Raw genomic sequence first — 26,048 nt, 5'->3', positions numbered from 1 at the left:
CCCCCCAAAAAGAAAAGGCACTGGGGGCTGGATACTCAAAAGATGACAAATATTCCCTACACAGTCTCCCGAAGCTGGTAGGATGACGTGAGATCACCTGGTAAAGCACCTGGCGCACGCGGGCCTTCAGTCCATGGCCATTAGTCACTCCCAGCACGAGCACCGTTACAACTGTGGTCTCCATGCCCCGTGTCTAGACTGGGGCTCCCGGAAGCGCTCACCTCAGACGCAGGCTGAGGACCCTGGGACGTCTTGGGGCCCCTCTGACCTCATGCAGAGCTTTTCCAGGCATCACCATTGGGACCACTTGCCTCACAATCACCTGTGCTGCTTGTTAAAATGCAGGTCCTGGGCCCTCTCTAGACTTCCTAAACTGGAGTCTCCGGGGGTGGAGCCCGCGCCTGCGTGTGTTTGCCAGCCTTCCCACACAATTCAGCCACATGCTCATACTTGAGAAGCGTGGTGGGGAGTGAGATTAAACAAGGCATGTCATCAGGAAGGTCTGAACCAGACCCTGAAGGGCAAACCGAATGTGAATGCACCAGCGAGGTTCGGGGCTGCTCGGGGAGGATGTCTCAGTGCTCTGAGGAAGTGAGTGGAGCAGAGGTGGGACGTCCGGTGGGTGGGTCAGGGCTTGCTGTGGTGGAGAATGGGGGGTGCTGCCCCACAGGCTATGGCATAATGGGAGCGGGAAGGAAGATGTCACAAGCCCAGTGATCGCTCTTCTCCTTCTGCAGTTCCTGAGCGGGTCCCTCTCATTGCATTTCCCTCAGGGTTTCTCAATTGCAAAGGAACAGGTAATCCTCTCAGAGAAGGTGGAAGACACCCACATGGGGCAACATCCTCCAGCAAGCGCTAGAGCACTGGGATGGCCAGCGCCTGATGGATAGAATGGACAGGATGGGGCTCTGGGGGCGGCCACGGCTGCTGCTGCTGCTGCTGCTGCTGCTCTGGGTCTCAGGTGAGGAGAGGAAGGGAGAGGGACGTAGATGGCCAAGGGAGGTACCTCCTAAGAGGGGTTTTCTCTCCCTCCTTTAGGGGGACTGGTCTGGGATCCAGGTATGTGTTGGAGACAGGAATGGGGAGAGAAGGAAATGAAGGCAGACTGTGCTGCCCGGCCCCGACCCAGGGGGCTGGGTGACCAGTGGATGCTGGAGGTTCCTCCAGTGCATCTCCAAGTTGAGAAAATGATATGAAGTCACCAAACAGCCGCTCCTCGCCGTGCGGACACCCTGGGAGATGAAAAGCAGTGCAAGGCACAGTCCCTCCTTAGAGGAACATCCAGGGGCCGAGGCAGACGAGCAAAGAGGTTCCGGAAGCAGACAGAGCTGGTTCCAATCCTTTTCTGCCACTTTGTACAGATGTGACCGTAAGAAGTCCTCTGCCTCCTCTGAGCCTCAGTTCCTCATTTGTAAACAGCGCCTACTTCGGAGGGTTGTCCGAGGAGCCACACAGCCGATGGATGTGAAACACTTGGCTCAGTGTTTAGGGCTTATTAAGTGCTTAACGAAGCCCAGGACCATGATGCTGGAGACGGAGCAGGTGTGGGGTGGCCAGTGGGCTGAGGGTTGCAGGGAGACTAAGGGTAGTGGCAGCTGGAACTGCTCAGTAGACTCCTCTCTGGGACCTAATGGGATGGATATGGGTAGAGAGGAGTGGGGACCCCATCTGGCTTGGGGACCCCAGGGGGTAATGCAAGGCACTGTGTCCCTGAAAGCAAGGTGCATGCCTGGGAACCACAAGTAGAAAAGAACATGGGTGGCAAAACTGGTTCAGTTCTCTTTCTACTTGAAAAATAAAAAGCTTTTTACTATGGAAATATTTCAATTTATAAAGTACAGTATAGAAAAAATAGTCACCATAAATTCATCTACTAGATTCAAACACTGAACCAGGATCAGTATTTTGCCCTCTTGGCTCCATATGTGTGTATATTGCTAAAGACGCTGAGCCATCTCACAGAGTGCACGGAAATCCCCAATGACTCCCAAGGGCTTGAGGGAGCTACCAGGACTCCCGCCTGGGCCCTGGGCTCTGCTGTGTGCTCTGTGGCTGTGGGGACGGTGGGAGGAAGGCTGCTCAGTGAAGCTCTTCGCCCTCTCATTCTAGGACTCCGAGGCGAAGATGAGGAGCAAATGTGCCTGCTGGAAGGCAGCAACCTGACCATTTCCTGTTTCTACACCAGGCAGTATGCCTCCAGCCTGAAGGCCTGGCAGCGGGTGAGGAGCCAGGGGCCCCCAGAGACACTGGTACGCACAGATACCAGGAACGCGGACCTGAACATGGCCCAGGCCGGGAGATACCTGCTGGAGGACGACCCCACCGAGGTCATGTTCAGAGTCACCGTGCGGGAGCTCCAGAGGCAGGACGTGGGGCTCTATCAGTGTGTGATTGACCTCTCACCCCAGACCCCCATTGTCCTGCCTCCTCGGATTCGGCTGGTACCATGTGAAGGTGAGCAGCCCAGACAGGGAAGGTTGTGGAGGCTGCGCTCCTGAGCCACAGGCTGGCATGTCTGCCTCTGGGGGGCTTTGGAGAGAGAGCGCAGAGTCATGGAAAGCCCTCCATCCGAAATCAGAGCACGTGGGTCTTCTTGTCTCGCGCTTTGTGACTTTGAGAGCCATAGCTCCTCTCTGGACCCCAGTTTTCTCACCAGTTAAGGCAAGAAAGTTAGACTAGGTGTCAAAATTTCTCTCACTCTGTGCAGAGTGCCGCTAGGAGGACCGGGTAATGAACACCGGCTGCATGGCCAAGGTTATGGCTGTCTCCACTGTACACGGGAAGAAGGCTCAGGGAGGACACGGGACTCACTGTGTCTTTCAGCCGTTACATGGAGCGGCTGGGATCCGACAGAGACCCATTGGATCCGATGGTCCTTGGTGGATGCTGGAAGGGGCCCAGTGTGGCCAGTGAAACTGTTCCCTTTCTCAAGGGATTTACCTAGTAGCAAACAAGGAATAGGTGTTAGACAGCAAGACGAAGGGCGTCTCAGGTCCTTGAATTGCTTCTCATGGGTGGAGGCCTGCTAGTTCTCCCCCTCTCTTCTCAGAAAGCCGGTCTACCCACCTAACCCAATACTTCTGCCCCGAGCTCCCCAATAAACCTTCTCCCTTTGAACCAGAGTGTTGGAGAGGCTTCCACCACACAGGACCCTGCTCTCTACTTCCTGCAAATCCCAATATGTAAATACTAGAGGCCCAGTGCACGGATTCATGCACATTGAAAGGAAATTAATTAGAAGGTGTCTGGTGGAGAAGGACTGGGGGAGATGGGCACAACATGCCCTGGAACCAACCTCCCGCCATCCCTCACCTGGCCGACCACAATGGGGCGAAGCTGGGACTCGAAGGAGCTGGAAGGGTGTCTGCAGAGTGAGCAAGGTCCCTCAGCCTGGCCTGCAGGGAACAGGCTGAAACCAGCAGTCGGACATCCCGGAGGGGTCCCAGAGTGTGAGAGGGCACTATGCAAATTGCTGTTACATGGCAGCTCCTGCATTGAATGTCGGCCCCCTGGTGGTTGGTGCGCGTCATACCTACTGGCCAGTCTGCTGGTGTCTTAGCCTTTTATATATATAGACTAGGGGCCCGGTGCACGAAATTCGTGCACTGGGTGTGTGTGGGGGGCGGGGGGGGGAGTGTTACTCAGCCCAGTTAATTTGCATATAGCCCTGATTAGCCAATGAAAAGGGTAGCATCGTATGCCAATTACCATTTTTCTCTTTTATTAGTGTAGATTAGGCCAGGGTGGAGCTAGAGTCAAACTTCACAGTAATGTCTGGAAATAAAGAGTTGACCAAGCAAAAGGAAGGTGCTATAGGCAGGAGTGGAAGGAAGCTACTGAGCCCACATAATAGGAAAACATGCCCCAGGCCTTTAGGAACGCCCAGGGATGCCCAGGAATGAAGAGACTGGTTACAAGTGATCTATGCAGTCGGTGAAGCAGTTCCACTGCCCTCTCTACACAGGAGCAATTTAGTAATTTGGTCTCAGTACCCGTACACGTGGAAGTGCTGAAACGGTTGCTGGTTGCAAAGGTAAGTGGTGCCGTCACAGGATAATGAAAGGTGCACGGGCCTGGTTTCCACTCCTCCTCAACCCAGAACCTACTCAGTGACCTTGAGAATGTCCCTTGTCCTCCTCCAGGCTTCCTCCATGGTGATGTTCAAAGGCTCCAATTCTCCGGGGTTCTCTATGTTTAAGTTCAGAGAAATAGGCTTTATTTACACATTTGGCAAAGTTTGCCCACTCCAGTAGGCAGATTGGACCCACCAGGTCTGATTCCATCAGTTACAAGCTGCCTGGTTCTTTAACGCAAACCTTAATAAAGACAATAAGGGAAATTATTGGGAATGACTGAACCCGTCTTATTGAATGAGAATGATATCAAGTTTAATACAGGATAAATGTGAACGTAATTATTTTCATCAAACCACAAATAGCGGGCAGTGGAGTTTCACAGCAGCTTCCTCTTTCTCTCTGCAGCAACTGGAGAAAACTTTGGCTGCTGTAGCTAAGGAAACAGAGTCTAGCACAGCTTGTTTCTGCCTGAAGGACTTACAGGTCTCCCAGGGGAAACAAGAGCGCAATCCTCTGTAAGGACACCTGTGGTAACATGAGGTGGCCTGGGAGGGGTGGCAGCCAGGCGCCGTTTTCAGTCAGGTTAAAACAAATGAATGGAGACTTCATTCTGGAGTGGTGTTAGGCCTGCCCCGATAAATGGACTTACCCTCAGTGAACTGTTGGGAATTGTCGGCGTTTTCCTCCACTTTTCCAGGCAGGGGAGGGCATGGCAGCAGATGCCCACAGAGAGAAACTTACATAATGTCATGCTGTTCGGAGGTGATGGATGTTGTCCACCCAACCCTGCCTTAGGAAGAGAGGCCTGAAGTGGGAACTTAGGGAGAGAAGGGGGCGTGGGAGGCAGGAGAAGGGTCAGAAGTGAGAGCAGGACTTGTGGCCTGGTGAGCAGGCCACTTGACTGTGAAGGGCTGGGTGGGCCTGGGAGCCAAGAGCTAAAAGATTAGGCCAGGCTCCCTGGGCAAGACTCTGAAGGCTGAGACCAGCAAATGTCACAGAAATACACGGCAAGGAGACATGGGACCTAGTGCGGCTCTGCTGATGTCTACTGAGTGGCCTTGGACACTCCCTGTCCACCCTGCTCCTTAGGGCTTAGGTTGGATGGTATTGAATGCTTGCTTTCACCTTTGACCTTCTAGGACTCTGTGAATATTTATCCCCCAAATATAGTACAGTCCCATAGCAATGAACTTGGGACATAGTTGCTCAGCCTGTGGAAGAAAAATGGTTCCAAATATCTTGGAGGTCCCTCTCCGGTTCAGGGTAAGTCAGACAGGTTGTCCAGCAGACTGGCAGCCTCAGGGAATGCAGTCCCATCTTCATCAAGCATTTTCTGGGCCCCCAGGTGTCAGTCAAAGAGAACCAACCCTGAAGGGTAATCAGGATTCAACATCAGTTGAGTCTGAATGAGGGTCGCTGCCCAGAGGCCACAGCAAAGTAGAATGATACTTTGGGGTCATTAGCTGGGCCCTCAGCTCAGGCCTAACAGGTGGGATCCAGTGAACTAGGCTAGACCACATGGAGGCCTGTCTCCTGCTCCAGGTAGGTGAGGGAGTCCTGAGCCCCTGCAGGCAGAAGGACCTTCACTTCTATTTCTCTTCTGAAGCCCTCACACAAGCCTTGAATGTGACTGCCTCAAGGCAGCACAAGTCCCATCAACCAGCCACAGAGGAAAGGAGCTGGGGTGGGGAGCTATGATTACAAAGGTGTTTCTACGGCTGATGACAGAGCATCACCTAGAAAACGTGGCCCAGGGCCCAATGGATTTGAGCAAACTTCCTTGGAGTTGAAGGAAGGGGATGGACAGAAACCCTCTGCACAGAGCTGCTGGGCCATGGGGCCCGAGGGGTGTAGAGAGCACCACCTGGAGGAGGAGAAGCTGTGGAGGTAGCAGAGGAGTAACACCTGCAGAAGGGGGTGGCCGCCACCAGGAGCAGGTGGGGACATGCTCTCACCGAGTGTCAGCGACACATGGAGACAGTGGGGCTGAGTGGAGAGGAGATGGTGAGGCTAAAGCAGGGCCGGTGGTGGATTCAGACTGCGAGAGCCTTGGGCGCCTGCAGCCTGTGCACTTTGTTCTGTAGCAATGGGAGCACGAAGGGCTTTCCCTGGCGCCTTGAGAGGGAGAGGGAGGGCTCAGTGCAGAGTGATTGATGCAGGAGCTGTGGGCAGGAGCTATGCAGAAGGGAGATATTAGGGGCTGGAGACCAGGTAGATCCCTTTAGGGTAGTGGTTCTCAACCTTCTGGCTATTTATTTATTTATTTATTTATTTATATTAATTCTTTATTGTTCAGATTATTACAGTTGTTCTTCTTTTTTCCCCCATAGCTCCCCTTCACCCAGTTCCCACCCCCCCTCCTCCCTCACCCCACCCACTGTCCTCATCCATAGGTGCACGATTTTTGTCCATTCCCTTCCCGCACCCCCCACATCCCTTTCCCCCACCCCCCGAGAATAGTCAGTCCACTCCCTTTCTATGCCCCTGATTCTATTATATTCACCAGTTTATTCTGTTCATCAGATTATTTATTCACTTGATTTTTAAGAGTCTCATGCTCTACCGACTGAGCTAGCCGGGCGCCCAATTCACTTGATTTTTAGATTCACTTGTTGATAGATGTGTATTTGTTGTTCACAATTTGTATCTTTACCTTTTTCTTCTTCTCCTCTTCTTAAAGGAAACCTTTCAGCATTTCATATAATACTGGTTTGGTGGTGATGAACTCCTTTAGCTTTTTCTTATCTGTGATGCTCTTTATCTGACCTTCAATTCTGAATGATTGCTTTGTTGGGTAAAGTAATCTTGGTTGTAGGTTCTTGTCATTCATCACTTTGAATATTTCTTGCCACTCCCTTTTGGCCTGCATAGTTTCTGTTGAGAAATCAGCTGACAGTCGTATGGGTACTCCTTTGTAGGTAACTGACTGTTTTTCTCTTGCTGCTTTTAAGATTCTCCCTTTGTCTTTTGCTCTTGGCATTTTAATTATGATGTGTCTTGGTGTGGTCCTCTTTGGATTCCTTTTGCTTGGGGTTCTCTGTGCTTCCTGGACTTGTAAGTCTATTTCTTTCACCAGGTAGGGGAAGTTTTCTGTCATTATTTCTTCAAATAGGTTTCCAATATCTTGCTCTCTCTCTTCTTCTGGCACCCCCATAATTTGGATGTTGGTACGTTTGAAGTTGTCCCAGAGGCTCCTTACTCTATCTTCATATTTTTGGATACTTTTTTCTTTTTGTTTTTCCTGTTGGGTGTTTTTTGCTTCTTCGTATATCAAATCTTTGACTTGATTCTTGCGATCCTCTAGTCTGCTGTTGGATGTCTGTATAATATTGTTTATTTCAGTCAGTGTATGCTTAATTTCTAGTTGGTCCTTTTTCATAACCTCAAGGGTCTCACTAGATTTCTTGAGGGTTTCACTAAATTTATAGGCCGTTCCTAGAAAATTCTTGAAATACCTTAAAAATGTGGTTTTGAACTCTATATCCAGTAGTTTGCTTTCCTTCATTTCTGTCATTTGTGACTTGTTTCTTTGTCTTCGCATTTTTTATGCTTCCCTGTGTTGATAGAGTGTCTTTCTGTGCTAGGTGTCCTATAGGGTCCAGTAGCTCAGCCTCCCCAATTAACTGGGGTGGACACTCTTGGTGCACCCCCTTGTGGGTTTTGCGCACAGTCTTGTTGTAGTTATGCCTTGATTGTTGTAGGTATCACTGGGAGGAATTGACCTCCAGGCCAATTGGCCGTGAGAATCAGCTGTGTCTGCAGTGGGAGAACTTCTGTGCTGAAGACACCCTTCTGGGGCAAGACTTGCTTCAGTGGGGCTTTGGTGCTCACTGAGTCTGCCCCCTGAGTGTGTCCCTTATGGATCTGAGGTGTTGTAATCTGAATGGTCCACTCTGACCACTGGGTACACTGGCTCTTGGATCTCTAAGGAGGTGCTAATTTAGCCTCTTCCTGAGGCTACCCAGCAGAAGCTATGGAGAGATCTGCAGATTCCTCTTCTTTGTTTGAGGTTTGGAGTTGCCCAGATGAGGCCAAGCTATGAAACAATGCAAGCTGCTATGGGGCCTTGGGCCTTCTTTTGGATGTTCTGGGTCTCTCTGACCCAGCTGCAGTTTGTTAGGTAATTTTCAGATTGCAAAGGGCCAGGGCATTCATATGCAAAAGCCTCTGGGCACAGCTTGGGTGGGGCAGGGCCTCAGGGGAACAACAGGGCAGAGCAAACAGCTATGGCTGCTCTTCAGTCCTACCCTAAGAGGCATCTCGTCTCAGTGTCTCGGTAATCGCTGCATGTACCTCTGAGTTCCAACCACTTCCAGACAGTCCAGTTTCTCCCCGTATGAGTCTGGGTCCCTAGAGACTCGCCCGGAACTGGAGTTCAGAGCAGTCCGGAGCTAGCGACACCTCCCGATTGAAAAAAACAACCATGTCCTCAGTTGCCAGCCCTTTCCGCGTGCGCCCCCATACCTCTGCACTTTACTTCCGCACCTCCTCTGGGTCTCAGTGTGCTTTTCTCTTTCCTTCTAGTTGTAGAATTTCCACTCAGCCAGCCTTCCTGTGGTCCTGGATGATGTCTGTTTTGTCTTTTAGTTGTATTTTTGAAGAGGTTGTGCGAGGCAGCAATTTCTGGAGTTTACCTATGCCATCATCTTGGCTTTCACCCCCTTCTGGCCCTTTAAATATGGTTCCTCATGTTGTAGTGACCCCAAACATAAAATTATTTTCTTTTTTTTAAATATATTTTTTATTGGTTAAGATATTACATATGTGTCCTTATCCCCACATTAACCCCTACCCCCTCAGCCCCCCGATCATGTCCTCACCTCGCCCCCCCCCCCCCCCGTTTTCCGTGTCCATTGGTTAGGCCTATATGCTTGCATATAAGTCCTTTGGTTGATCTTTCCCCCTTACCTCCACCCTCCCCTAACTTCCCTCCAAGGCCCGACAGTCCAATCAATGCCTCTCCGTCTCTGGATCAGTCCTTGTTCATCAGTTTATGTTGTTCATTATATTCCACAAATGAGTGAGATCATGTGGTATTTATCCTTCTCTGACTGGCTTATTTCACTTAGCATAATGCTCTCCAGTTCCATCCATGCTGTGGCAAATGGCAAGAGTTCCTTTTTCTTCTTGCTCTTCTTAAAGAATACCTTTCAGCCTTTCATATAATGCTGGTTTGGTGGTGATGAACTCCTTTAGCTTTTTCTTATCTGTGATGCTCTTTATCTGACCTTCAATTCTGAATGATAGCTTTGTTGGGTAAAGTAATCTTGGTTGTAGGTTCTTGTCATTCATCACTTTGAATATTTCTTGCCACTCTCTTCTGGCCTGCATGGTTTCTGTTGAGAAATCAGCTGTCAGTCGTATGGGTACTCCCTTGTAGTTAACTGACTTTTTTACTCTTGTTGCTTTTAAGATTCTCTCTTTGTCTTTTGCTCTTGGCATTTTAATTATGATGTGTCTTGGTGTGGTCCTCTTTGGATTCCTTTTGCTTGGGGTTCTCTGTGCTTCCTGGACTTGTAAGTCTATTTCTTTCACCAGGTAGGGGAAGTTTTCTGTCATTATTTCTTGAAATAGGTTTTCAATATCTTGCTCTCTCTCTTCTTCTGGCCCCCCTATAATTCTAATGTTGGTACGTTTGAAGTTGTCCCAGAGGCTCCTTACACTCTCTTCATATTTTTGGATTCTTTTTTCTTTTTGCTTCTTCGGTTGGGTATTTTTTGTTTCTTCGTATTTCAAGTCTTTGACTTGATTCTTGGGATCCTCTTGTCTGCTGTTGGATCTCTGTATATTATTCTTGTCTGTGAAGCTTCTTATTTCCCCTTCAATTTTGAATGATAGCCTGGCTGGATAGAGTATTCTTGGATTCAGTCCTTTGCTTTGCATCACTTTGTAAATTTCCGTCCATTCTTTTCTGGCCTGATGTGTTTCTGTTGAGAAATCATTTGATAACCTAATGGAAGATCCCTTGTATGTAACTTTCCGTCTCTCTCTTGCAGCCTGTAAGATTCTCTCTTTGTCCTGAACATTTGCCATGGTAATTATGATGTGTCTTGGTATGGGTCTTTTCGGGTTCACCTTGTTTGGGACTCTCTGTGCTTGTTTGACTTTTGTCTTCCCCACCTCAGGGAAGTTTTCTGATATTATTTTTTTGAATAGATTTTCTAGTCCTTGTTCCTCTTTCTGTTGTTCTGGCACCCCTATTATTCGTATGTTGTTTCGTTTCATGTTGTCCCAAAGCTCCCTTAGGCTCTCCTCCTGTATTTTAATTTTTTTCTCCAATTGCAGTACAGTTTGGGTGTGTTTTGCTTCCTTGTCTTCTAATTCACTAATTCGGTCCTCCGCTTCTCCTAGTCTACTGTTGATACTTTCAATGGTGTTTTTTATTGTAGCTATAACACTCTTCATTTCTTCTTGGGTCTTACTTAAGTTGTTGATTTTTTCATCTGTTTCTTCTTGCTTCTTGCATAAGTAGTTGATTTTTTCCATCTGTTTCTTCTTGCTTCTTGTATATGTTATTGATTTTTTCCTCCATCCGGTTTATGCACTCTAGGACCCTTATTCTGAATTCTTTTTCTGTCATGCTGCATGCCTCGGTTTCACGTAGCTGCTTTTCTGGCGAGTCCTCCTTTTCTTTCCTTTGGGGGTTTCTGTGTCTACTCATGTTTGATCTCACTGACATATCTAGACATTGAGTCATTCAGTGGCTGCTCCCTGAGTGGCAGTGGCTCCTTGGGCTGTGGTTGCTCCTCGGGTGGTTGCGGTAGCAGCTGCTCCTCAGTTGGCAGCAGCTCCGCTAGTGGGTGCTGTTCACAGCTTTGGTGGCTCTTCTGGCTGGTGGGGGGAGGCTTAACGTACAGCTGCTGATCCTCAGAGGGTGTGGTGATCAGGAGGCTGCTGTTGCTTGGATCTGCTTTCCAAGGGAGCTCTGCCCTTCCCGGCTGCAAACCGTCTCACCAGCTGAGTAATTTTGCCAATTCGGGGTGGGTGTTATTAGTTTCAGCTGCTTACTCCATCTACTCCGGGACAAGACCTGAGACGCGTCTGCCTATATCGCTGCCATCTTGTCAAATCCCTCTGCATATTATTCTTTATTTCAGCCAGTGTATGCTTAATTTCTAGTTTGTCTTGTTTCATATCCTCCAGGGTCTCACTAAATTTATCGGCAGTTTCCATAAAATTCTTGAAAAACCTTATAAACGTGGTTTTGAACTCTATATCCAGTCGTTTGCTTTCCTCCATTTCTGTCATTTGTGACCTGTTTCTTTGTCTCTCCATTTTTTATGCTCCCCTGTATTGGTAGAGTGGCTTTGTGTGCTAGGTGTCCTGTAGGGCCCAGTGGCTCAGCCTCCCCAGTTACCTGAGGTGGACACTCTTGGTGCACCCCCTTGTGGGCTTTGTGCACAGTCTTGTTATAGTTATGCCTTGATTGTTGTAGGATCACTGGGAGGAATTGACCTCCAGGCAACTGGCAGTGAGAATCAGCTGTGTCTGCAGTGGGAGAACTTCTGTGCTGAAGACAACCTTCTGGGGCAAGACTTGCTTCAGTGAGGCTTTGGTGCTCACTGAGTCTGCCCCCTGAGTGTGTCCCTTATGGATCTGAGGAGTTGTCATCTGGATGGTCCCAATCTGACCACTGGGTACACTGGCTCTTGGATCTCTAAGGAGGTGCTAATTTAGCCTCTTCCTGAGGCAACCCAGCAGAAGCTATGGAGAGATCTGCAGATTCCCCTTTCTTTTTTGGAGTTTGGAGGTGCCCAGAAGAGGCCCAGCTGTGAAGCAATGCAAGCTTCTGTGGGGCCTTGAGCCTTCTCTTGGAAGTTCTGGGTCTGTCTGGCCAAGCTGTAATTTGTTAGTTAATTTTCAGGTTGCAAAGGGCCAGGACATTCATATGCAAAAGCCTCTGCCGCAGCCTGGGTGGGGTGGGGACTCAAGGAATCAACAGGGCGGAGCAAGCAGCTATGAAAGATCCTCAGCCCTGCTCTAAGGGGCCGTGTGTCTCAGTGTCCCGGTAATTTAATTGGTGCAAGCACCTCTGAGAGAAAGCTGCCCTTGAGTTCCGAGTTCTGCCCGCTGCCAGACAGTCCAGTTTCTCCCCGTATGAGTCCTGGGTCCTCAGAGACTCGCCTGGAACTGGAGTTCAGAGCAGTCGGGAGCTTGTGACTCCCTCCCGATTCAAAAAGACAGGCGCGTCCTCAGGTACCAGCCCCTTTCCGCATGTGCTCGAGCCTCCGTACCTTTGCACTTTACTTCCGCAGCTCCTGACTCTCAGTGTGCTTTTCTATTTCCTTCTAGTTGTAGAATTTCCACTCAGCCAGCAATTTCCAATACTTCCTGTAGTTCTGGATGATGTCTGCTTTGTCTTTTTGTTGTATTTGTGAAGTTGTTGTAGGAGGCAGCAAGTTCGGTGTTTATCTATGCCGCCATCTTGGTTTCTCCATAAAATTATTTTCGTTGATACTACATAACTGTAATGTTGCTACTGTTATGAATCATAATGTAAATATCTGATATGCAGGATGGTCTTAGGCGACCCCTGTGAAAGGGTCGTTCGACCAACAAAGGGGTTGTGACCCACAGGTTGAGAACCACTGCTTAAGGGTGAGAGCCAGCTCAGAGGATTATGGGAAAGTAAGGCCCAGCCTCAAAGTCCCTGCTTGGCTGCTGTGGTGGCCGGGAGGCAGGGAGCAGGCTGAGCTTCGGAGGAGATCATCCGGCAGACACCCACCCTCTCAGACTCAAAGGGTCAAACCTAGGACTCCAAAGCTGTGCTTGACCTTCCAGGCCGGCCGCCTGCCCGGGCCCTTTCGGAGCCGCAGGTGATGGCTATTGTTCTGACTTGCGGATTCGTCCTGAACAAGGGCCTGGTGTTCTCAGTCCTGTTGGTCCTTCTCCGGAAAGCCAGGGCCTCAGGTGAGTGGGGGCCGAGGCCAGGTTTGGGGTGGAAATGAATGAGGGACCCAGATGGTAGCTGCAGACAAGAGCTCAGAGGTTCCCCAGAGCTTGCCCCCTGAGTTTGCCCAATTCTTTGCCCAGGAGGCAGGTCCAGCCCCGGAAACCCTGTGAATGGCGCTGGGCTGGGCTCACCAGGACAGGAAGACCTGGGGGTGGGAGCGACCAGCATGGTTTTGGCTGTTTGGCAATCAGTCTTTTCTTCAGAGGAGGGAGGGAGGCTGAAGCCGGGACTGGCATGGATGGATCACTTGCAAATGCTGTCTATTTCTCTCACTCCTCAGGGGAGCCAAACCCAGGGGAGCAGCAAAGTCACCCTTCCAGGACCTGACGGGCATGCCTTCCTCCTCTAGCAAACATCACATCTGCTCTCTGTACCCCAAACGAACTAACAAATAAACTGATCTCTCAGGGGAGTAAAAGGCTTCAGAAACTCCTTTTGTGAGGTCTCTGCCCAGCCCCTTTCTCATTGAGAGAAACGTACTGAGCAGAAAGTGTGGGGAGCTGGGAGGAAAGAGACCCACTGAACTAATCAGAGGCCAAGAAAATGGCAATCTATCTTTTATAAAAAAATAAAAGCATAATATGCTAATTAGACCGGACAGCCTTACAACCTTCTGGACGTCATTCCAGACATCCTTCTGGATGAAGCCATGGTGGCATGGGGCAGAGGCAGAGGCAGTTAGGGGTGATCAGTCAGGCAGGCAAGTGGTTAGGTGCAATCAGACAGGCAGGCAGAGTGGTTAGGGGTGATTAGGCAGGCAGACAGGCAGGCAAGCGGTTAGGAGCCAGCGGTCCCGAATTGTGAGAGAGATGTCCCAGATGGCGAGAGGGTGCAGGCCAGGCTGAACGACCTCCTCCACGCCACCCCCTATGTACGAATTTCGTGCATTGAGTCTCTAGTCTTTTATAAAAAGTAAATACAACAACTGGGACTCAAAGAATCATCCAAATGAACCTGTGCTTGTTCCCTTGCTGCTGTTCAGACGCGCTCTGCTGGGGCGTGTCTGGCCCTCCAGTGAAGCCTATGGCAGACCCATCACTCTCATGGTCATTTTAAAGACATATTATTTTTAAATTAAATGTATTGTGGTGACATTGGTTAATAAAATTATATAGGTTTCATTTTCTGGGTCATTTAAAAAAAATAGACTATTTTTAGAGCAGTTTTAGGTTCCCAGCAAAATTAAAGACACAGTACAGTTCCCATATGTCCCTGTCCCCACACATGCACAGCCTCCCTGCTATCAGCATCCTAGTCCACGCACACAGTCATCCATGGACGCAAGTCACCGTTCCTCTGGTTTTAAGGAATTTATTTTTTTCCACCTCCATCCCCTAGCTGCACTTCCTACCCGATGCCCCATAGGTATCCTCTTAATATAGTTAATGCATATGTCCTTTCACTCTACTTTCCATACATGTATTTACATTTGTGCGGGTCCTTGAAAACACATAGAAGTGATTCATGTGCTTTATTTTATACACATTTCCCTCTGAGATTTTGGGAATGACTCTCAAAGCCACACTTTTCCATAAGAACGTGTACTCCCATAGAAAACTGTATCATCTCTAGAACATTCTTCCTGGTTCTTTGATTCTGATTCAATGACAACTATTTTATAATCAGAGGCCCAGTGCATGAAATTCATGCACAGGAGGCAAGCGGCCCCTCAGCCCGACCTGCTCCTCTATAAATCTGGGGCCCCATGGGCGATGTCGGGCCTAAACTGGCAGTCGGACATCCCTCTTGCAATCTGGGACGCTGCACGCACCAGTGACCACACTTTTCATACAGGTGAAAGGCATCTTGCTGTTAATGGGCAGCTACACTTTTTTACCCTGATTATAAAAAGCAGTACATAACATGATGCTTCTGAGGCAGTAGTGCCATTTTCCCCATCTTATGGGTGAAAACCTGAAGCAAAGAGAAGTTAAGTAATTGGCTTTGTCACACAGTTATAAGTGTCAGAATCAGGGCTGACCACAAAATGTGCAAGCCAGGGTCCATGCATGTCATCACTGCATCATCCTGTTTCTTTAGTGTTAGTGTTAGAGTAGCTTTGCCAGGTTTGAATTTTTAAATCTAAGAGACAGTTCCCAATATAGAGGGTAGGGTCTCTAGGCCTGGTCTGCAATCAGGGTAATCTGTGGGGCGACCGATGAGTGGGGTGAAAGGGGGGCCCCCCACCTGCACCCACCTGGGCTGGTTTCCTGGGTTGCCCACTGGCCAGCCCTGCTCCCTGATTGCTGCCGCCAGTGACCTCCCTCTCAGGGGGCAGTGCACTTCATCGCAACCAGTCATTCTGCCGGTTGTTCCACTGTTCAGTTGATTTGTATATTAAGATTTTATTATATAGGATTCCGCAAATCATAGGTAATTGATAGACATAAAAATTCTGTGTTTCTTCCTCTATTGTGGGAGGGATGAAAACCCCACACTGGTGAGTCTCCTCATGCAATTCATTTCAACATTTCTTTACTCCATATAAGAAGTTTTCATGTGTATTCTTAAGAAGGCTAAATGCTCAGCCGAACAGCTGAGGGGAGCGGGGCGTCCAGCTGCCCTTTCCCCACCAGGAACCTGTGTCCTCTGCTGCCCCCTGCTCCCCTCCAGCTTCTCCATGAACGTGGGGAAGAAAGTCCCAGAGGCAGCGGGGTCCCAGCGGTTGCCCTAGAGGAGGGAGAAAGTGACTAAGAGCTGGGGGTCCCAGAGGCATCGGCAGCAGGGCACCCAGAGCTGTCCACCCCGGCCCTGCGGCCATGTACCCTTCAACTGACCTCCCATGTGCCCTGGCCAGGCTGCTGGTCCCTCATGTCCTGGGAGCCAGCAGAGCCCACCCTCTCACTGCTGCCACCTGCCGACCAGCCCCTCCTGGGACAGGTGTGAAGGGCAGCTGAGAGCCCCCTCAGCAGAAGGACCAGCCTGACCCCTGACTGGGGTGCAGAGGCTGAACTCAGGACTATCTCCCCTATCCTACCTGGGCTCCTGGTTTGAGCCCTTAGAGCAGTGGTTCTCAATATTCTGGCCTTTTAAATACAGTTCCTCATGTTGTGACCCAACCATTACATTATTTTCATTGCTAATTCATAACTTTTATGTTGCTACTGTTACGAATCAGGACCGGGACCAGGGACCAGGGCTGCCACCTGTCCCGTGTGACCCTGTGCAGGTCACTAACCCTTCTGGGCCTCAGGTTTCCGCTCCTGTGAAAGGGGGACTCTCATTCCTACCTCAAGACTTTTCAGAATAAAACGAAACAACACAAACTTTATGCAACTGAGCAGGTGCGTTGTGGTTGCTGGCCCTCAAGTTCTTTTCAAGTTATACTATTGTGTAGTCATATTCTATGTTTTCAAAGACTGCTGGACCCCACTTCTCTGTTTTGTCCTCGATTGTAAGGGGAAGGGATGGCGGAGGGGGACATGGTCCCCAGGTGGTGGGTGCAGGACCAAGGCAGAGGCCAGGGTGTGCCCTAGTGTCAGGCAGGGTGGCCACCGACACTGCTTGCCCAGGTTTTGGGGTCCAGCCCCCGCACGTCCAGGGGTTCCCAAAGCTGTGGACGGAATCAACGAAGAAGGAATGACATGGAGGCAGCGTTCAGTTGATCAGCATAGCCAGGTTCTCTCTCCAGGTTCTCCAGCCAAGTTCTGTCTTTTTTCTCCTGTGTCATTGGTATTTATACCAGTTGGTTTTAATCCTATCCATTCTATTCCAAAGGTTAGGGCATTTGTTATCTTCATTCCAAGGTCACTACTCTACTGTTCTGCTAAGCTACAAGGAAGTAACTGAAGGAGATTATCCTACGTAAAGATTATGTAATGGAAGCATGATTGTTCATAGTTAAGGTGATTAACTACCGGCCTGGTACTTAGTTAAGGGGTTTTATTGATTTATTCCCTTCCTTAGTCCTGTTAATCCCTAACTCCAGGGAAACATTCCCACCTGGGGAAACAAGCTTTCTCGGAGAGGTGACCCTGGTTAGAACACAAAGCATTAAGAAGGGGAGCAAACATATTAAGAACAGTATGCCATATACGCCAGGTCCCTTGAAACATATGCTGTGCAGATGTTTCTTCCCTGCAGCGACTGTGTCAAGCAGAAAGGATGGACCGGCTTCTGGCACCAGGATCAGGGGCTCCTGGAACAGGCCGACCCGTGCTCGCTGCCCATCTGTAGAGCCTGCTCCCACACGACCCCATGGCAAGGAAGGACACAGCTCCTAGACTCGGAGGTTCACACCCGGCCCTGGGTCCTCAGCTGCCAGGGACCTGGTGGCCTCTCTGGAGCTTTGATACATCTTCCCCCAGGTCCCAGCATCTCATTTCCATCTGCCTCTCCCACCCTTGTCCCCAAACTCCAGGGGACCAGGTCCCAGCATCTTATTCCCATCTGCCGCTCCCACCCTGCTCCCGAACTCCAGGGGACCAGGTCCCAGCATCTCATTCCCGTCTGCCGCTCCCACCCTTGTCCCCAAACTCCAGGGGACCAGGTCCCAGCATCTCATTCCCATCTGCCGCTCCCACCCTGCCCTGAACTCCAGAGGACCAGGTCCCAGCAGACCCAGGGCAGGGGTGTAGGCAGGGCCTGGTGTCAGGCATCCCTAAGGCCGTGGCTGCCTCAGGCGGTGAGAACCGAGCTTCCTGAGCAAGGGGCTGAGACGGGGTGCCCTGTGGGGGTGACCTGTGGTGGCCACGGGAAGGATGGACACAGAGTCCCCGGCTCCCCTGGCACATTCGATGTTTGACCCGAGGAGCCAGCAGGTGGGCCTGCCACCTTCCATTCTGAGGTAGGCTGGCAAGCCGGAGGCGCCCAGCTCTTGCAAATGCAGCACACCCTGGGTCAGGCAGTCCTCCTGCAGGGCTGATGGACTCGCCCCACTGCTGGGAGCAGGGAGGGTGGAAGGCCCTCCCCAGGCGACCCCTCCCACGGCAGCCCACCCCCCTGAATGGGAAGCAGGGAACCAAGGTCCTGAGGGGCAGCCTGTCCTCAGAGGATGGTCCGAGCTTCCTGGTGGCTGAGGGCTGCTCCCGCCCTTGCCTGGTCCCAGCACTGTGTCCCTCCCCACCCCCACCCCCGTGCCAGTCTCCGCCACAGGAGTCTGCCCCTGTCAGCCCCACAGGCCGCACTGCACACGTGCAGGGCTCTCTGACTTGGTTGTCTGTCTATTGACTATAAGCAGCCGTGACAATGTTTTCCTGTAGCTCCTCTAATAACACATTCTTTTCTTTTATATTTTAATTTTTATTTTTCAGTTCCAGTTTGCATTCCGTGTGATTTTGTGTTGCTTTCAGGTGTACAGCATAGAGGGGGACAGTCACATACTTTACAAAGTGGTTGCCCAGCATGTCAGTGCCCCCTGGCACCACACCCAGTGACTGCAATATTGCTGGCGAGGTGCCCTGTTAGTCACCGGGATGTAAAGTACAAATTATTTTCTAAAAGCGCTTGGTTAGTATGGCCTTCCAGCAAAGGCTTAAGGAGTGATGATAGTGGCAGCTGGGAGCTGGGGACACAGAGGGCAGAGACCCCCTTTCTCCCCTCCTCCAGCATACATCTCCTGGCCCACCAAGGTCTGCTTTGCTCTCCCACCCATGTCAGGGACCTTCCCTGCACCTCCTCCCCTGGAAATGACTCCCCACTTCCTCCTATCCCTCCAGTCCCCACAGGACACCCCAATTCCCAGCAGCCAGGGCAGGAGGCCTCTGAGCACTGGGGCCTCCAGAGGGTCCCCTGCCTCCATCACTCACCCTCAGCCCTGCTTCTCTGGGTGGCCAGGAGAAAGGTGAGGTGAGGACAGAGAAAGAGGGAGGAGGAATGGCTTCTTATTTCACCACCATTTCCTCTGGGGCTTTCACCCATTTCCCCACGACCCAGGGGAGGGAGCAGCAGGCAGGCTTGGCCCAGAGAGCCCCCAGCCAGGCCCAGAGGCAGCAGGACAGGGGCAGGTCCTGCATAGGCAAGGCCTCCCCTCCGCCCTGACCCCTCCCCACCTGCAGTCTTTGCTTTCCTCAGCTCTTCTTCCCAGACAGGCTGGGCGGCTGCTGACCCCGCCAGCTCTGGCACCCTCTCCTCAGGGCAGCCGCTGCCACCCAGCTCAGACAGAGGGCCATGGCCTTGGAGGCCCCGCACCTGCTGCCCCTTGTGCTGCTGGTGCTCCTGGCCTCAGGTGAGGGCGGAGTCAAGCAGAAGAGGAGGAGGGATGGATGCTAGTGAGGTGGCCTGAGGGGCATGCGAAGGAGGGGCGAGGTGGTAGGAGGCAGGTGAGCTAGGGACGGAGTGGGATGGGGGGGGGCACTGAGTGTAGCAGAGAGGACTTCCAAAGGTGGGGGCCCCTCTCAGCTCTGAGGCAAGTAGGGGGCTGCCTGACCTGAGGGTTTATTCTCAGGCTCCTGGGAACAGCAGCCACTGCTGCTGCAGAAACTGGAAGGAGAAGAAGTCTTCGTAAGGTGCGATTATCGACCCCAGAATAGTTCAAAGACAAAAACCTGGTGCAGAGTAACATCAGCAGGCACTTGTACCATATTAGTCAACCAACCCAGGTTTGGCGAGGAGCCTGGAAACCCACGATACATCATCAGGGATTACCCCGGAGAGGGGTACTTCACGGTCACCATGACTGCGCTGGCAGAGAAGGACTCGGGCTTGTATTCCTGTGGACTCCATGAATCTTCCTGGATCAACATTCTCAGAACCATCAGTCTGGCGGTCTCTCGGGGTGAGTCCTTCCCTCTGTGTGTGCTTCTCAGGGTCGCTGAACCACAGGAAGCTGATGCTGGAAAGGACCTAATCAGGTCCCCCAGCTCCCGTGGCTGAACCCCGGGCCCCTTCCAGAGGTCGCCTCTGGTTACAGGCAGAACCAGCGCCAGAACTCAGACTGCCGGCTTTGGTGGCTTCTCCCTTCCCCAGCGCACACACTTCTCTGAACACTTGTTGTTGCTCATAGGACTCTCCTTCGAGTCCTACCGATCATCAAGGTGCCTCAGGCTTGCGCAGGCCTGGCTTATCGGTCCATTCTGGGCACCCTTCCTCCTGACCTTAATCCCACCTTCTCTCCAAGGGCTGTGCTTGAGACAGGTCACAGGTGACTGTGAGGGCCCAGGGAATGCGGACAGGCAGGGGACAGACACAGTGAGCAGACATGTGACTGCGGGGTGAGGCTGGGAGCTGCAGGGGCCAAGGCTCAGAGGGCCTGGGTCCCACCCTGCTCCCGCCCCTGATACATGAGTGATCTTCAGCCTGAGAGTGGGAAGCTTGAGGCTCCTCCTAACCCTGGGCTCCTCCACCATATGCCTGAGAAAGCTTCGGAGGTGCACAGCCCCCCTACATTTCCCCGTGATGGTCAAGGGTTAAACAGTACCTTTGAAGACCCTGCCTGGCTGCCACGCCTGCCCCATTCCCTGTTCGGTCAGCTGGGGACCTGGTGCACATACATCAGCTGCTCGGTCATTCTCGGCCCAAGCCTGGGCTCATTGCCCACTGCATGTCGGGCACGGGGCGAGGCCCTGGAAGGGGAATGGAACCCTGAGACATAAATAAAAGGCTATGATGCAGGGAGTGGGTGGCATAATGGAGTCATGTTGGATGGAGGCCCAGAGGAGGGACTGGGCCAGGTTGCTGGTGTGGCCAGGAGTAAGGCCTTGCCTGCAGGACTCCCCAGAAGAGGTGACACCACAGCCCAGCCTTTGGGGATGGGGTGGCAGTAGGGGGCGAGCAGGTCGGCAGGGAGGGGCAGGTGGGTGGCGAGCAGGTAGGCAGGAGGGGGGTAGTTGGGGGGCGAGCAGGCCCCCGGGGGGAAGTTCGGGTCTATTTCTCTTCTGAAGCCCTCGCACAAGCCTTGAATGTGACTGCCTCAAGGCAGCACAAGTCCCATCAACCAGCCACAGAGGAAAGGAGCTGGGGTGGGGAGCTATGATTACAAAGGTGTTTCTACCCCTGATGACAGAGCATCACCTAGAAAACGTGGCCCAGGGCCAATGGATTTGAGCAAACTTCCTTGGAGTTGAAGGAAGGGGATGGACAGAAACCCTCTGCACAGAGCTGCTGGGCCATGGGGCCCGGAGGGGTGTAGAGAGCACCACCTGGAGGAGGAGAAGCTGTGGAGGTAGCAGAGGAGTAACACCTGCCGAAGGGGGTGGCCGCCACCAGGAGCAGGTGGGGACATGCTCTCACCGAGTGTCAGCGACACATGGAGACAGTGGGGCTGAGTGGAGAGGAGATGGTGAGGCTAAAGCAGGGCCGGTGGTGGATTCAGACTGCGAGAGCCTTGGGCGCCTGCAGCCTGTGCACTTTGTTCTGTAGCAATGGGAGCACGAAGGGCTTTCCCTGGCGCCTTGAGAGGGAGAGGGAGGGCTCAGTGCAGAGTGATTGATGCAGGAGCTGTGGGCAGGAGCTATGCAGAAGGGAGATATTAGGGGCTGGAGACCAGGTTGATCCCTTTAGGGTAGTGGTTCTCAACCTTCTTGCCCTTTAAATACAGTTCCTCATGTTGTGGTGACCTCCAACCATAAAATAATTTTTGTTGCTACTTCATAACTGTAATTACGCTGTTGTTATGAATTATAATGTAAATATCTGATATGCAGAATGGTCTTAGGCGACCCCTGTGAAATGGTCGTTCGACCTCCAAAGGGGTCGCGACCCACAGGCTGAAAACCTCTGCTTTAGGGTGAGAGCCAGCTCAGAGGATTATGGGAAAGTAAGGCCCAGCCTCAAAGTCCCTGCTTGGCTGCTGTGGTGGCCGGGAGACAGGGAGCTGGCTGAGCTTCGGAGGAGATCATCCGGCAGACACCCACCCTCTCGGCCTCGGGATGGTCAAATCTAGGACTCCAATGCTGTGCTTGACCTTCCAGGCCGGCCGCCTGCCCTGGCCCTTTCCGAGCTGCAGGTGATGGTTATTGTTCTGACTTGCGGATTCGTCCTGAACAAGGGTCTGTTGATTTCAGTCCTGTTTGTCCTTCTCCGGAAAGCCAGGGCATCAGGTGAGTGGGAGCCGAGGCCGGGCTTGGGGTTGAAATGAATGAGGGACCCAGATGGTAGCTGCAGACAAGAGCTCAGAGGGTCCAAGTACCAGGGGTTCCCCAGAGTTCGCCCCCTGACTTTCCCCACTTCTTTGCCCAGGAGGCAGGCCCAGGCCCCAGAACCCTGTGAATGGCGCTGGGCTGGGCTCACCAGGACAGGGAGACCTGGGGGTGGGAGGGGCAGCATGGTTTTGGCTGCTCTGCAATCCAGTCTTTTCTTCAGAGGAGGGCGGGAGGACGAAGCCGGGACTGGCATGGATGGATCACGAACAAATGCTGTCTATTTCTCTCACTCCTCAGGCGAGCCAAACCCAGGGGAGCAGCAAAGCCACCCTTCCAGGAGCTGAGGGGCATGCCTTCCTCCCCTAGCAAACATCACATCCTCCCTCTGTTCCCCCAAACGAACTAACAAATAAACTGATCTCTCAGGGAAGTAAAAGTCTTCTGAAACTTCTTTTGTGAGGTCTCTGCCCAGCCCCTTTCTTCCTGAGAGAAACGTACTGAGCAGAAAGTGTGGGGAGCTGGGAGGAAGGAGACCCACTGAACTAACCAGAGGCCCAGAACACGGCAAACTGTCTTTTATGAAAAGTAAATACAACACCTGGGGCTCAGAGGGTCACCCAAATGAGCCTGTGCTTGTTCTCTTGCTGCTGTTCAGACCCGCTCTGCTGGGGCGTGTCTGGCCCTCCGGTGAAGCCTCTGGCAGACCCATCACTCTCCTGGTCATTTTAAATACATTTTATTTTTAAATTAAATTTACTGTGGTGACATTGGTTAATATAATTACCGAGGTTTCATCTTCTGGTCATTTTTAAAAGTAGGCTATTTTTTAGAGCAGTTTTAGGTTCCCAGCAAAATTAAGGACACGGTACAGTTCCCATATGGCCCTGTCCCCACAGGTGCACGGCCTCCCCGCTATCAGCATCCTAGTCCCTGCCCACAGTCACCCATGGACACACTTCACCGTTCGCCTGGTTTTATGGAATTCATATTTTTCCACCTCCATCCCCCTCGCTGCACTTCCTACCCGATGCCCCATTGGTATCCTCTTAGTATAGTTAATGCATATGTCCTTTCACTCCACTTTCCATACATGTATTTACATTTGTGCGGGTCCTAGAAAACACATAGAAGTGTTTCATGTGCTTTATTTTATACGCGTTTCCCTCTGAGCTTTTGGGAATGACACTCAAAGCCACACTTTTCCATAAAAATGTGCACTCCCATGGAAAACTGTATCGTCTCTAGCACATTCTTCCTGGTTCTCTGATTCTGATTCAATGAGAACTATTTTATACCAGAGGCCCAGTTCGTGAAATTCATGCACAGGATGCGAGGGGTCCCTCAGCCTGAACTGCTCCTCTCTCACTCTGGACCCCATGGGGGATGTCGGGCCTAAACTGGCAGTTGGACATCCCTCTTACAGTCTGGGACGCTGCATGCACCAATGACCATACTTTTCATACAGGCGAAAGGCATCTTGCTGTTGTATGGGCAGCTACATTTTTTTTGCCCTGATTATAAAAAGCAGAACATAACATGATCCTTCTGAGGCAGTAGTGCCATTTTCCCCATCTTATGGGTGGAATACTGGAGCAAGGAGAAGTTAAGTAATTGGCTTTGTCACACAGTTATAAGTGTCAGAATCAGGGCTGACCACAAAATGTGCAAGCCAGAGTCCATGCATGTCATCGCTGCATCATCCTGTTTCTTCAGTGTTAGAGTAGCTTTGCCAGGTTTGAATTTTTAAATCTAAGAGACAGTTCCCAATATATAGGGTACAGTCCCTAGGCTTGGTCAGCAATCAGGGCCATCTGTGGGGTGACAAATGAGGGGGTGATAGGGAGGCCCCCCACTGGCACCCAACTAGGCTGGTGGCCTTGGCTGCCCACTGGCCAGCCCAGTACCCTGATTGCTGCTCCAGGTCACCTCCCTCTCAGGGGGCATGCGCATCATCGCAACCAGTCATTCTGCTAGTTGTTCCACTGTTCGGTTGATTTGCATGTTAGGGTTTTATTATATAGGATTCCGCAAATCATAGGTAATTGATAGACATACAAATTCTGTGTTTCTTCCTCTATTGTGGGAGGAATGAAAACCCCACACCGGTGAGTCTCCCCATGCAAATCATTCCAACATTTCTTTACTGCATATAAGAAGTTTTCATGTGTATTCTTAAGAAGGCTAAATGCTCAGCCGGCCAGCTGAGGGGTGCGGGATTTCCAGCTGCTCTCTCCCCACCAGGACTCCATGTCCTTAGCTTCCCTCCGCTTCCCCCCAGCTTCTCCATGAACGTGGGGAAGTGCCAGAAGCAATGGGGTCACAGCGGCCGTAATGGAGGAGGGGGAGAAAGTGACTAAGAGCTGGTGGTCCCAGGGGCATCGGCAGCAGGGGCCCCAGAGCTGTCCACCCCGGTCCTTTGGCCATGTCCCCCCTGACTGACGTCCCATGTGCTCTGGCCAGGCTGCTGGTCCCTCATGTCCTGGGAGCCAGAGGAGCCCACCCTCTCACTGCTGCCACCTGCCGACCAGCCTCTCCTGGGACAGGTGTGAGGGGCAGCTGAGAGTCCACCTCAGCAGAAGGACCAGCCTGACCCCAGACTGGGGTGCAGAGGCTGAACTCAGGACTGTCTCCCCCATCGTACCTGGGCTCCAGATCTGAGCCTTTAGAGCAGTGGTTCTCAACCTTCTGGCCCTTTAAATGCGGTTCCTCATGTTGTGACCCAACCATTAAATTATTTTCATTGCTACTTCATAACTGTAATGTTGCTACTGTTATGAATCGTAATGTAAATATCTGATATGCAGGATGGTCTTAGGGGACCCCTGTTAAAGCGTCGTACAAACGCCAAAGGGGTCGCGACCCACAGGTTGAGAACCACTGCCTTGGAGGGAACTGAAGGCTCTTATGAGTCCCCTGAATTGGGGGGGGGGGAGGGAACAGCTCAGTGAGGGGTGATTACCATCACCCACAGCCCCTCCCCAGGGGAGGGATGAGCCACTGTGACACAGGGAGCCAGATCAGGGCTCCCACAGCCCAGGACTGTCTGGTGCCGGTGGGCGGGGCCAATGGGGCGGATGCAGCCCAGGAGTTGGCCTGGGTGGCCTGGCCCCTCCTGCAGGGAAGGCTGGACAATCAGGGCTGCATTTGTCCCCTGAAGACGGGTCTGCAGCCTGGACGGACTGGAGAACAGGTGGGTCTAGATGCGGCATCTCTACTCGGCCCTGGGACAGGGACCTCTCAGGCGGGCGATCAAAGGTCATGGTCAGGGAACAACACAGCCAGGGCCTCAGTGGGGCCACTCCAAGATGGATATGGGGAGAGAAGGGGGACTGGGGCAATCCTATGGGACCATAGAGAGAAGGCACCTCCTCCCAGGGTCCAGGAGAGGGCGCCAGAGGGGAGACTCAACTGGAACTGGCTGGCCTGGTGCACACACACACACACACACACACACACTGACATCTGTCCTCCCCACCAGGAAGGTGTGGCTGCCACCTGCTATGCAACTTGGAGGGAGTTGAACTCCCCTGAGGAAAACGGGTCCCCAGCAGCTCCCCTCCATGGACCCTGACAGCAGCCAGACTGCCCTGTCTCCTTAGAGGGCAGGCTGTCCCGGGGAGAGCGCTGCACAGGGCTCAGGACCGGGACCAGGGACCAGGGCTGCCACCTGTCCCGTGTGACCCTGCACAGATCACTAACCCTCCTGGGCCTCAGGTTTCCTCTCCTGTGAAGGGGACACTCATTCCTACCCCAAGACTTTTCAGAATAAAACGAAAGAACACAGACTTTATGCAACTGAGCACGTGCATTGTGGTTGCTGGCCCGCAAGTTCTTTCCAAGTTATAATACTGTGTGTCATATTCTATGTTTTCAAAGCCTGCTGGTCCCCACTTCTCTGTTTTGTCCTGGATTGTAAGGGGAAAGGGAGGGCGGAGGGGGACATGGTCCCCAGGTGGCGGGTGCAGGACCCAGGCAGAGGCCAGGGTGTGCCCTAGTGTC

At 51.9% G+C, this 26,048-nt stretch overlaps 1 protein-coding gene across 1 annotated transcript; it reads left to right on the top strand.

The window, feature by feature from the left end:
• Positions 1 to 809: 809 nt before the first annotated feature.
• On the top strand, positions 810 to 22,393 carry TREM1 (triggering receptor expressed on myeloid cells 1; the record flags this gene model as incomplete). The annotated part of the gene is made up of 4 exons (XM_081093615.1): positions 810 to 961; positions 2,110 to 2,454; positions 21,879 to 22,007; positions 22,347 to 22,393. Exons 1-4 carry the CDS (start codon positions 883 to 885, stop codon positions 22,391 to 22,393), a joined length of 600 nt encoding a protein of 199 aa, XP_080949741.1. The 5' UTR covers positions 810 to 882.
• Positions 22,394 to 26,048: the final 3,655 nt, after the last annotated feature.

The sequence above is a fragment of the Myotis nattereri genome (assembly GCF_964212035.1).
Source record: "Myotis nattereri genome assembly, chromosome: 6".
Classification (NCBI taxonomy): Eukaryota; Metazoa; Chordata; class Mammalia; order Chiroptera; family Vespertilionidae; genus Myotis; species Myotis nattereri.
The sequence above is the reverse complement of the archived record's forward strand: the minus strand, read 5'-3'. Positions and strand labels throughout refer to the sequence as shown.